The sequence below is a fragment of the Chenopodium quinoa genome, unplaced genomic scaffold (assembly GCF_001683475.1).
Source record: "Chenopodium quinoa cultivar QQ74 unplaced genomic scaffold, ASM168347v1, whole genome shotgun sequence".
In the NCBI taxonomy this organism is placed as follows: Eukaryota; Viridiplantae; Streptophyta; class Magnoliopsida; order Caryophyllales; family Amaranthaceae; genus Chenopodium; species Chenopodium quinoa.
The window spans coordinates 1,000,765-1,014,123 of NW_018743252.1; the positions used below are offsets into that span (position 1 = coordinate 1,000,765).

General features: G+C 35.4%; 1 protein-coding gene across 1 annotated transcript; it reads right to left on the reverse strand.

The window, feature by feature from the left end:
* Nucleotides 1–2,350: 2,350 nt before the first annotated feature.
* On the reverse strand, nucleotides 2,351–11,481 carry LOC110734993 (eukaryotic translation initiation factor 3 subunit D-like). Its single transcript, XM_021915114.1, has 2 exons — nucleotides 9,642–11,481; nucleotides 2,351–2,723 (listed from the first exon to the last, which is right to left on the reverse strand). The coding sequence occupies exon 1, from the start codon at nucleotides 11,396–11,398 to the stop codon at nucleotides 9,647–9,649; it is 1,752 nt and encodes a 583-aa protein (XP_021770806.1). The 5' UTR covers nucleotides 11,399–11,481; the 3' UTR covers nucleotides 2,351–2,723; nucleotides 9,642–9,646.
* Between the last annotated feature and the right edge of the window lie 1,878 nt (nucleotides 11,482–13,359).

Consider the following 13,359-nt stretch of genomic DNA (forward strand, 5'->3'; position numbering starts at 1 on the left):
AATTAAAGCTGTTAATTTTCTTAGGATCATTATATAATGGGAAAAAATAGTATAAATAAGCACTAATCATCTCATCTAAATTACCTATATTGTTATTGGATAAAGAAGCATAATAAATGAATAGTTAAGGTGGTAAGACTTGTTACATATTACTTATTGTCTTGAGTTCAATTCTTTGTATAAAGACACATGCACATATTTTGTATTAAGAACATTTTTTTAGTATATAAACGTTTTTTAATACATAAATTATTGATATACATGTTATATATTGTTAAAGTATTTATGCATTCAGTAACTAAGAAATTTAAGTATATGAAGTGTTTCATTTCCATCATAATAAAAGGACGTCGAAATAGTTAGTACACATAACAAAAACATATTATAATTTATAACTTAAATATGAAATATATCAAAAATATTTTTTTCATCTTCTAAACATAAATTAAATCTTAAATTAATATGCCATTTCATATTTCATAATCTCTATGTATATATACTTAACTAACTTCATCTTCTTCCACAATCCACCTCCCTCTTTTATCTTGACATGAACATCCGTCACAATGGTCATGATAACAATAATACAAAGATTAATAATTAATATTTTATAACAAAAGTTTCAACTACGAAACTAAGAGTATTTAGGATTTGAGGTTTGATGACTTTTTAATCGAAAGTTGGAAAATTATACAAATATGTATGTTCAAACATAACATAAAGATTATTTGAGGACAAAAAGAGTATATAAGCGGTCAAAACTAATAGGCGAATGATCTGAGTACGCAGGTACTAGAGATGTTCAAAAAACCCGTCCCAGTTAACCTGACCCGATGACTCGACAACCCGCAAGATACCTATCAAGAGTATACCATTACTCCCTTCTAAAAGTTTGTCTAAATTAAGAGTTGGAAAATTTGACAAAAATAATACAACCTTTGGTCCATTCTTTTTTAACTGTATAACCTTTTGATTATTTTTAATATTACAATATTTAGGAGGCGTTAATTTTAAACAACACATTACCAGTTAGTATCCTGTTTTTGCAGATTATCGTAACACGTGTCATTGTTTTATTGGTTTTGTCAATTTAATTAATTAATTAATTAATTATTATTATTATCATTATTAAAAAATATATATATACACAATCACCCAACTACCTCCTCTCCCCCTCCCCCACACACGTACGCAACCCCCCGAGACGGTACGGCCGGCGTTTAACTTCCCCAACGTCGGCCGCCCACTTTCCACCTCACCTTGACCTCCCCCTTCCCCGTCACGCCATCCAGCCATGCCAAACCCTAACCCCTTTCCTTCCCAACCACCACAATAATCACCTAATCCAAGCAGCCACCACGAAACCCATCCAAACACCACGAAACACAACCCTTCCCTTTCCCAGACCCCGATAACCACCACCCTCCCCTTCCCTTGCCCGAAAGCACCCCCATCTCCTTCCCCTACATCGAAAAAGCGTCCCTAACAAACCCCTGCATCGTCGTGGTGTTTGTGTCGCGGTGGGGATCGCATGTTGGCTGGTTCAGGGGGTTGGGGAGGGTATGGTCGCCGGGGAAGGGCGACTGCCATGGGGTTGTTGGGGTTAAGAGGGGGTTGTTTTTTTTTCCCCTTTTTTTAATCTAAAATTAATCATTTTAAAAAAATCAAATTTAATATTTAGACTAATTACCTGACGACACGTGTTATGGTTAACTGGTTTAAAAGGTTTCAGGTTTTTTGTCTTGTTTAAAATTGAAATCCCCTAAAGATTGTAATATTCAATAAATAATCAAAAAGTTGTATTATTAAAAAAAAATGGGCCAAACGTTGTATTATTTTTGGCAATTTTTCCACGAGAGATTTATGACATCAAGAAATGAAGAATAACCAATTAATACCCTTCTTCCCTATCTCTCCTTTCCCATCCATTAATACTACCACACTTTTCCTCGTCCCTTTCTTAGGTGTTTTCCCACCTTTTTTCCTTCCCTTCTCCGATGATCTCTCCATTGTGCCCTCCTGTTAGTCTGTCACCCTCGTCCTCTACATCTATCTCCCATTACCCTTATCCCAACATCGCAGCTGGTGGAGGTTAATCCGAGTCATTGTTATGAAATCATTAGTGTTTAAGATGGATTAAGGAGGAAAAACTAGAATAGATGGTGTTGATGAGGTGTCAAATGACTGGCTAATAAGTTCGTTTGAATTATTTTCAGAAATAATCACCAAAAATTGAGATTTTTCCCTTACAACAAATCAAAGCTTGAGATGATTTGATAAACGAGATAAATCTTGAAATTTATCATATCAAATATCAACGAATAAATAAAACTATAATACTACTACTACATTACGTGCAGCTTTAACATAAATTAAATTCCACAATTAAAGCAAACTTTGTACATGTTTTCTTAACACACAAAAAACTATTATTGGCACAAGCAAATTGAGGTTCATTAAAACTCTTCGATTTCAATTTAGCTCTATATGTTAATAGAATATCAACTACAACAGAGATTAAAAAACTACAAAATCAATGACCGCTGGTTACATTGACTGCAAAATCAACAACAATTTCCTGTTTGTGAATCTGCATAATCAACCCTAACACCACAGCAAAGTTTTTTCAATAGATGTGCATGTCAAAGGGGGAAAATTTTCGAAAAGGAGACACTGTAGACAGCACTGATTCATGATGATTGGTGGAGCTCCGAGTATAAGTTCTGAAATGAGATAAAAAATAAAAAAAAAAAAAATAAATAAAAGGATGTCCATTAGTACTAGCAAGATTCCAAGGGTAAAAACCAACAACAATAAGAAAGGTCAATATATACTTGGAGAACTAAGTTTCACTAGAAATTTCCATTTCTATTCCAAACCAACAAATAGTGGGTCTTAGAAACAATGTCAGACAAAAGTCTATTAAATAGGTTAAAGTTATAGTCAAAACCCATTGTAAAGAAAGTTCTTTATAAGGTATAAGTATAAGAGTCAAAATCATATATGCCAACATCACAAAATAGACACAAAACCATCTTAAAAAAGAAAATACCTAAGTAACTAATATGATAGCTAATATGTAGAAAATATGGGCAAATAAATGTCTGAAGCCTCATGGTGTTTACAAAGCTCACATAATGGCAGAGAAATAGAATAAATACAGCATAAGATAGCACTGACACAACATTTATCTTATCAAATCTACAATCAACAAATATAGCCAAAGTTTGTAAAAAGTGGATTAAGTTAAAAATGACGACCCATAGAAAACACTTCCAGCTTAGAAAAAAGTCTTATGTAAGGAAATAGGCAGCAAAAAGGTATATAACAAAGAGCAGCATAAAAGAAAAACTCTCAAAATCAGTTCAAAAAAATAGAACATCCCCTTGACACAGAACAGATCAAGGCATAATTCATGAGCAAAGAATATAAGAGGCAGGATAATAAAACAGGCATAAATCCAATTTCAGAGTACAATATGCTAATGGTAAGCTTATTAAACAAAAATAATCAAAAAGAAAATGCCACAAGCAGATATATGAAGAAACATATATCAAAGAAAAAGCATGAACCAACAAAAGGACATAGATAGAAGATGATAGCTAAATTCCCTGGCGTCATGAGATGATAAGAACATCAGCAGTAAGGAGCGCTGCCCAATTCTCCCAAGAGTGACGTGAAATTGCTTTCCCCAAATTCCGCTGCGTCTGGAGTAGCCAATGAAAATGGAAAACCCTAATCCGAGAAAGTCGGTAACTATAAGAGGGAAAAAATTCCCCATAGTTCACAGAAAGCGAAAACCTTAATTTTACACAACAAAGTCAAAAATTGGGGGGAACCCAGAATTCGAAAGGACTCCGAAGAAAAGAGACAATCAGGGAAAAAAAAGTCTCGAATCAATAGGAGTTAATCCAGGAAAAAAGGAGGGAGAAGGAAGGGTACTGTGATAGGGGTCAACAAGTACCTCAACAGGTGAGGGAAACGCTTTAATAAACAGATCCAGATCCATATTTTGGGATTTATGACTAAGAGCCATACCCCCAGATTTATGCAGAGTACTTGTACCTGAAAAATTCGAGAAGAAATACTAGCTGCTTTAGCAGCTTTGAGAAAAGTAACAACACCGGGACTTTCATACAGATATAGCATGAAGCCATGCAGGAAGATTAACTGGAAGAAGAAATGGTCAATTGATGGAAGCCATAGAAGATTTTCTATGTCAGAGGTATGAGATCTGGTGTGGAAGGGGTCTAAATGTCTAATGGATCTGGAGGTCATAGTTTCTAGAGAGAATTCTCTCATCTATGTCTCTCTCCGGGGAAGGGGCACTCGCCATTACCTTACACAGCCATATTCCAGCTAGGGGATGGCAAGAAACAGCAAGCCACCTTGTCACATAAAAGACCTACCGACAGCAGAAGTAGCAAGACATTGAAGCCTATAATACTGAACATAAAAATAAAAAACTACTTCCTCTGTTTTTTTTTAGTTGACACCATTTGACTTTTACACTATTCACAAACTACACTTTGACTAGATTTTGTGATTTATAGCTACGATAAAATATAGTCAAGTGGGATCTTGTTTGAATCGTCTCAATGTATATTTTATTAACATCCACTTTTTATAATTTAAAATGTCGAGAATTAGAGATATTAATCGTTAAAATAGTGCGTTGGCAAGCGTGATAATAGAATGGTGTCAACTAAATAAAAACGGAGGTAGTATAAAGGATGAGAAGGTGGACCTAGGGAGATGGCATGTGTCTCGAGTAGGGAAACAAGGAAATGAATAACAAACATAAAATTAAGGCTCATTTTAGTTTAGCAGATAACAATTGTAAGGGAAAAACACATAGTAACTTAGTTTCTCTATGTTTGGTTTCTAACCAGAAAAGATAGGGGAAAAAATACTAGAAAAAAAATAGAGGGGGATATGGATAGGAGAAAAGACCAAGAGAAGAAGCATGCAAAGAATAGCAGATGCAAAAAGAAATTTTTTTCCACAATTGGGAGAACTATGATACACCCGTCAAAAACCAAAAAGAGAGGGGGGGGGGTGTGTGGGCAATCACTTTACTGCAAAATGTTATCCTCATTCCCTCATTGGAGGATAAAAAGATACTACCTCCATGTCCAAGAGATGTATCCATTTTCCATTACAAAAAATTTCTACTTGATGTACCAAATTCTAATTTATTCTATTTTGAGTATGCAAAATGCAAATTGTACCCTGTTGCCCCACAGTATTGACAACTTTCTACTCAATCTAACTACATCTATACCTTATTTTCAATCGTCCATGACATGCAGTTCACAAAATGTTTTCTCTCAAAACTCACCCCACTTAGGAACTAAAAAAAGCAATTCATCCACAATCCACCACCTATTCTCTTTTTTACAAATTCTGATTATTCATTGAAAATACACTTATGACAATCAATAAATTGTCAATATATAATGATCGACACATTAAAAACAATTTAAGGAGAGGAAAGAAAACAAATTGGGAGAAGTGTGTGAGATATCAAAAATTATGATCTTTGAAATATTGATTTGTATTTCTTCTTTTTTTTTTTATACAATAATGCTGTAACTTTTTTAAAAAGTAGGCATGTAAAACTAGGATTAGTCCACATGCCATGCACGACATTAATCATTTTTATTTATTTAGTTATATTTTTGTTCTTTGGGTACATTTTGGTAAACGGATAGCCAAAAATTAGATTTTTGGGACCAGTCCCACATGAATCAAGACAAAAGACTATGAGTAGTACATGAGCTTGTAATAACATGACTAATTCTATTTCATGAATGTTGTCCACCAATTGAACTTCATAAATATTTTCATTTCAATATTTAAAAAATTCAGGAGTGGTAAACTGGTAAGACCTTATTAAAAGATTGAACTTTGAAACCAAAAATGAGGCAACAAACACTCTCCCTAAAATTCAACATGCTCTATGCAAATTCATTCCCTTGCATCAGGGTAGTAATTTGCAAACAAAGGGACCAGAATATGGTGATTTGAGACCAAATAAACTTTTGAAGCTTTACAACAGGTGTAAGCTGTTTGAAAGTGTGAGCAGCTGATCACAACAACTAAAGCAAAAGCTATGCAAGAACAATGTGTAGTAGAATCAAGATAAAATGACTTCAGTGATGAAGATGATTAGTTGCTGTTTTCTTCTTGCTTTATTCTTGGATAGTCAGAATTCCTCAAAGATTGGTTACAGTGATAATGAAACTGAAGTTGACTGAAACTGTCATCTTCTTTTCTATAAGGAACCTTTTTCTCTTTTTCAAAATTTGCCATATCAGTTTTTTGGTACCATATGTGACTGATGCATACATTTGATATGTAGTCTCTGCAACACAAAGACACTATCCAGCAGGGTTTGCTTTTGCATGCTGATGGAAAGAAGCACATAGCTAAAGAGCCTAAAGCCTAAGCCTTAGTTGCAAAACAGCAGCCTAATCTGCCTAATCCACCTGAGAAAGGGTCTGTAACCAATAAAGACTCTACAGAAAACATTACCAAAACTAAAGATCCAAATGACAAAGTAGTGAGGATGGCAAAGAGAATGGTCTTTCAAATGGGGCCTCATGACATGATAATTCTTCAGCTGAAAATGGGAAGGTTTATGTGAAAAAGAGATGAGAAAAAAAAAACGGATACGTCCAATGACATTTGAGAAATGCGCAAATGGAGTACTGAATGTTTTGTTACTCAAGCATAAACAGAGGAAACACCTAAGTCAAAGAAAGCCAGAAAAGAATTGGAGGTTGAAGGTACAGAGAAGAAAAAACCCAAAATGAAGATGAGGAAGGTGAGAGAGGTACCAACGGTACTGCATAAGATGGTTCTGTTACTCAAGCAGTGACAGAAAACACCGAAGAAGTCAAAGAAAGCCAGGAAAGAATTGGAGGTCAAAATGAAGCAGAGGAAGGTGAGAGAGGTACCACGAAAAGAAGGTTATGAACAAACTTAGATATGTATCAATACGAAAAGAAGGTTATAAACAAAAATAAAGAAACAAATACAAAAGCTTTCCTTAGGGCTTAAATCATCAAAACAGATACCTTGATAATTATCATAATCGTTACTAAATTAATCAACTTTATCTGAAATATTAAGATTTGCCTCGATGAGCAAATCTAGATTATCAACTATATGTGTTACTACAGTTTCAATACAAAGGTACTCAAGATTTGTTGCTTTGATGCTAATACATGAAGGTGCATGTTCATATTGATTTGCATTGTCACGTATTTCTAATGTCTTTAACGCCAAAACTCCATGGAGAGTTTCACCCTAACCATTACATTCTTTGATAAAGAGCTCTTCGTTGAGTAGACAATCTCGAGTAAAGTGGATGATCTCAAGGCTTGGTAATTAAAAAGTATTTAGTGTATCGTCTATTTTAAAACCAAGTAATTTCAAAATCACTAGCCTCTTACACCAAATCGGCTCCAAAAACTTATAACTTTGACGCAAATTAAAAATCAAGTTAAGCTCAAAACAATCACGTTTCTTTGTAGCATACAATCATGACACGAAATTATTTGGATCATCATCGCAAAAGAATTCGTATCAAAAACAATATAAATAAGATGTATCGTTCTAAACTAGAACCTAGATCACAAAATTAGTGTACTCCCTCGGTGTTTGAATAAGTGTTACAGTTTGACCAAACACACATGCCGAAACACGACTTTGACCATTAATCTATCTAATTATATGTTAGTAAAACGATAGGAAAATTGATATTATGAAAGTATACATTATAACAAATCTAACAATGTATTATACAATAACATTGTTTTTTATATATTAGTAAATTAATTAAGTCAAAACCATTAAGTGAATAGTAAAAAAAGTCAAACCGTAACACTTTATAATACACGGAGGGGGTACTAAATCTTTATCTCATTGCTCGGTAGTGGTAACAATCCCGTCTAAGGATCAAGCTCTATTATGGCATCTCTTTTTTACAATACGCTGGTCTTAAAGGCAACACACTTTGTAGGTAAGAAAGAAAGTATATGACACATCATTGAGTCATGCAGATTAATAGTGTAATATAAGTTTTCAAGGGGATACTCATGCAATTCATGTTTTGAATTTTAATTACAATAATTGATCAAAGCTTGTCCGAGGTGAAAAGATGGCAATATATAGAATGCTTATGATTGAATACTAACAAGAACTAGGTTCTTATTCAGAACAATGCATCCTTTTTACGATGTTTCCGATACGAATTCTCTTGCGATGATGATCTAAATAACTTCGAGCCATGGTTGACGCAGCAAAAATACGTGAATTTTTTGAGCTTAACTTGAATTTTAATTTGTCAAAGTTACAAGCTTTTAGAGCTGGTTTATTGTAAAAGGCTAGTGATTTTGAACTTACTAGGTGTTAAAATAGACGATAAGCCAAAATACTTTTCTGGAGATCATCACCAAGTAGAAGAGCTAAATGATGACGAATATATGAAGAGGTTGTTATCACCCAACTTTCGAAGAACTTTTTATCAAATTATGTAATGGTTAAGATGAAACATTCTCACGAAGAGTTTAACGTTAAAGACATTAGAAATACGTGACACTACAAATCAATACAAACATGCACCTTCTTGTATTAGCATCAAAGTGAGTGCAATAACGCATCTTACAGTTGATAATCTAGATTTGCTCACTGAGGCAAATCTTACTATTCAGATTAAGTTGATGATGCTAGTAACGATCATGATAATTATCAAGGTATTTGTTATCTTATAAACAAGGTTTCCGGGGTATGTACTTCACGGCCTATAACTAAGGTAAGTTTATACTCCTTATAACAATTTTCCATACATATTGGCTTAATTTTTGCGGATTTGACAGCAAAATGTTTATCACGATGCAATCTATTTATTATGAGAAAGAGCTACCAACCTTTAAAAACTTGACTCACTTAAGAGGTAAGGGGGATGCTTAAACTTATAAGCTACTAAAACTAGCTCCCAAGTCAAAATCTTTGATAATCTAGCAAGTATGTACACAGTAATTCTTTGGTTTTTTTGCCGTTTTAAAATATTTAAATTGGAAACTAATTGTGTCAAAAAAAGTTGTGTTTGTTTAAAAGATTGAATGGGTTGATGACTCCTTTAATTCTAAAGCCAAAGGTGAATGAAGCTGATTTCCTCAGTGCTTAAATCTGTGAGTGTCAGTATGCTTTCTTATTGAATTATTAAATAAAGATGTCTATATTGTGTATGGTTCATAACTGAAAAACAAATGAAGTGGTATTTTGGATCAGTTATTTTAAACTTTTTTCATAGCCACAGTCATTAAAAATACAGTCATGTAGAGAACTAAAGAACAATATCAGGCTAATAAAGCTTCAGTCCAACACTCGAGAAGTTTGTGAGCTATTCAAAACCAGACTTCAATAACCAGTAATTTATGATAAAGAATACGAAAAGCTGAAGAAGACAGACCAACTAAATAATTAAGCTACATAAAGCATGAGCACAAATTAGTCTTACAAAGTATGCAAATAACTAGAACAAACATGGAGCAGCATAATAACAATCTCAAGAACATACATAATAAACGAACATGGAACAACAAGATACAAAGCTAGATAGAATCCCATACCCCTCTTAAGGTACGGCAGTAATCTCCTTGTCCTCCACATCGGTGGCAGCCACACTAATCTCAGAAGAAAGGCCATTAGCAGCATCTTCTGTAGGAGGCTGAGCTTGCTCCTCCTCAGGCAATGGCTCCTCAACATAATCATTCTCGAAAGCATCAGCAGGCACCTCATAAATCCTAACCTGGGGCTTCGAGGGATCCTTAACAAGCACATACTTGCCCTCATTCAGCTTCATACACAAATCAACAATACTCTTAACAATTCCCCACATATTAGCCATGTTCAAATTAATCTGAGACGCGAAATCCCTAGGCTTATATCCAACAACACCGAGAATCACATGGTTAAAATGATCCCTGGGATGAACCCTCGAAACATACCCCAACTTCATCATATCAGCACCACCCAAAAGCGCCTGAGCAGTCCACTTAGCCATCTTATTAGAATTGTTCTTCAATTCAGTAGCCAAAACAGCACCTCTTTGAGTCTCCAATTTCTGCCTCCAATCAACCCCAGAATACTTAGGATCAAATTCATTCAAAGCATTCAGTGTCAAAAACTGCCTTTGATTATTACTCTCAAGCACACTCTGTAGCTCACACCTAGCAACCAAATACATATCATTATCAAGCTTCCACCTTCTATACCTATACCCAGCAGAAGCCACCTCTTCTCCCTCATTCGCAAACGGGTTCGGCTCCTCAAAGCTCACCTTCTTCCCCTCTTTAACCAAAACCTGCTGAGAGAAATTCTGGTTAATGTAAGCAGCCTCAACACTCAAAGAATGAGCGGAATTGATATCATCTTTCGACTCCGGTAACGGTTCCTGCGAAGTCTCATGAACAGACAACAAATCCAACTGAGACCCATCTCTCTTATCAAAGAACAGCTTATTCCCAACCCTCTGAACCACAATATCCCAACTGTAAACACTCCTCGGCGAGCACATAAGCGTCGACAATATCGCATCAGTAGCGAAAACAGTAGCCTTATCCTCATTAGCCAACCTCCTAATCACAGGATCATCAGTAGTTGTAACCTTGAAGAAGTTCCGATTCTTAAACCTCTCCAACCTACGCTCATTTTTCGGGGTAAGGCGGTCATACGTTCGATCATAAGACTCAAGCGCCCCGCAAAACAGAAGATCTTCTGGCTCAGGAACAGAGAAGGACAACTTGGAAAAAGTAGAGAAAGGAATCTGCTCAAGCATATTCCACTCAGGCTGAATTTCAACTGATGACTTAAACACCGCGGCTTCGCGGCGTTGATGCTGTCCACCACCAATGCGATGGTTATTATGGTAAAGCCGATCACGGCGAGCACGCTCCTTCTCAGCCTCACGTTTACGAGCTTCGACTTCTTCGTCTCGGCGTTGAGGGAGATGGCGAGACGGGTTGTTATGGTGGTGATGGAAGCGCCATTTAGGGCCGAATTTAGGGCGAGGAGGGGGTTTACCGTCGACAAGGCGGAAGGAGGAGTCTTCATCGGCGGCGAGTGTGGCGGCGAAGGAATCATCGCCGGTGAAATCGAAAACGGAGTCGTTGGCGTTGTTGCGACGGTTGGAGGGGTTGTTGAGGTTGCGAGTCCAATCGGCAATTCGGCCGAGTTTATCGGAGCGAGAAAAGGGGGCGAAAGGAACGTTGCTGGGGACGGTGGTGGTAGATGGGGTTGCGGCGGCGGCGGCGGTGGTGGTGGTGGTTTCTGGTGGGCCCCAGCCATCTGGGTTGAAGGGGACGAAGCCGACTTCGAAGGACACCATTGTTGTGTTTGTTGTTGGGAAGATGGGGAGAGAGAGAGAGTGGAGAAGAGGAGGTACAAAAATAGGAGAGAGAAAAACCCTAGAATTGTTTATCAACTTTGGTTCTCCTTTACTAGGGAGATTGGAAGTCCTAACCGAACCGGGAAACCGACCCAATTGGTTTACGAGTAGAGGTGTCAATTCATGTTTTTGGATCGGATTTAGTAATGTCGGGTTGAATTAGGTGTATTTTTAAATTTGAGTCATACTAAATTAATTTTTTTCCCGGATCGGTTGGATAGGTTTTTAACACCTCAACTTAATTCAAAACTCGTACTTTGTAGTATGTTGATTAGATCTAGGAATGGCAAAAGATTAGATGGAGCTTCACGTGCATTTATCCGCTCCTTCTGATTACCCGCCTAACCCATCACCCATATTTGATTAATCTATGATCCTTAAGTTGAGTTTAGCGGGTGATAATTATGATTTCATATTTTACGAATACATCAAATTATATATTGTTGGAAATAATAATACAAGGAAAATGGAATATATAAAGTGGAAAAATATTCTGAAAACTTAGTTAGGTAAGTTGTAGATTACCTTCAGCTCTTCTCAAGACAATTCATGCCCTCTAATAAAAGTCGCGTGAACTTTAAGATGAAAGGTTTCAGAACAATCCCGAGTGTTAATGGCGCGTCGTCCCCTAGGATAAAACCCTAACTTATACACTCTTTAATCTTAGAGCAAGATTAGCCCTGAGTCTTAAGACTCTAGGTGACATCATCAATTTCTGATTTTGTGGTCTTAAGACAAGACTTTATACATTTGTGTGGCTTGGTCTTAACCAAATCTCAAGTGGAGTCAATTCAAGACTCAACTTAATAACACTGTGTTTTTATCTATATACACATAAAAACACAGTGTTTTGATTAAAAAAAATTAATTAACTTTTTTATTTTTTAAAAATAATATTTATTTGATTTATATAAAAAAAAATTGTAAATATACATTGTATTTTTTTTTTTTGGAAATAAAGTGTATAGATGCATCCAGCTGCAGCAAGACTCACAAGAAAAACTTGAAGAGCATCCATACCCATCCTTGGATTGTGGACCTTCATTTTACTATGTATCAACAATTTTAATAATATATATATATATAAAAAAATAGTTTTAAAAAGTCAAGTAAGCAAATTAAATGGATAACCAATGAAACAAGTGATATTATCTTAATTATGTGTGTATCATAGTATATGTGCTCATAAAATTATTTTTAATTTCAAAATTTTAAACAAAAAGATCTAATCTTACGTTGTTTAGATGGTTGTCAGTGATAGAGATAAATATTATTCAAGTTATCCTATTTGTTTTTTGTTATTGTTGTATTTTGATATGTACCTAGTCATAAGATAAAGAGCCTATGTATGTATTATAAAACCTAGATATCCTATTGAAATTATCATCAATTATTTAACTCCTATAAACTAAGGCTAAACTAAATAAAAAAATATATATAAGCTATGTAATATCATAGCTTTCTTCTAAATATGGATCATATTCAAAACTTTGATTTGAACTCTTTTCTAATTTGATTCAAAACACCCGAACTCATAATCAAGTCTCAATTGCAAAATTTCGTCAACTTTCTCCAAGCTCCATCTCAACCCCAATCTACTACAAATATGATACCAAATGCCATGGAGTTTAATAATTATTCATCTCAACTTCCTGAATTTTCTACCCAACAAGGGTTGGAAAATATTGAGGTACAAACTCCTCCTACGAGTACTCAAATTCGAAAAAGAAAATCGACTTCATGGACGATTAAAGATGATTGTCTCCTTGCTTTCGCATGGCTACAAAGTAGTAAAAATAAATCACCGATAATTCTCAAAATTCGGATGATTATTGTTTTGGGGTTTTCTGATGTCCTGCGGGAGAGTTACAATTCCGAGACTGGAACCGGACGCCTGTACC

Bases quoted from the DNA above. Each gene is read 5' to 3' on its own strand.
- LOC110734993 (XM_021915114.1), bottom strand. From the start codon at position 11,398: ATGGTGTCCTTCGAAGTCGGCTTCGTCCCCTTCAACCCAGATGGCTGG.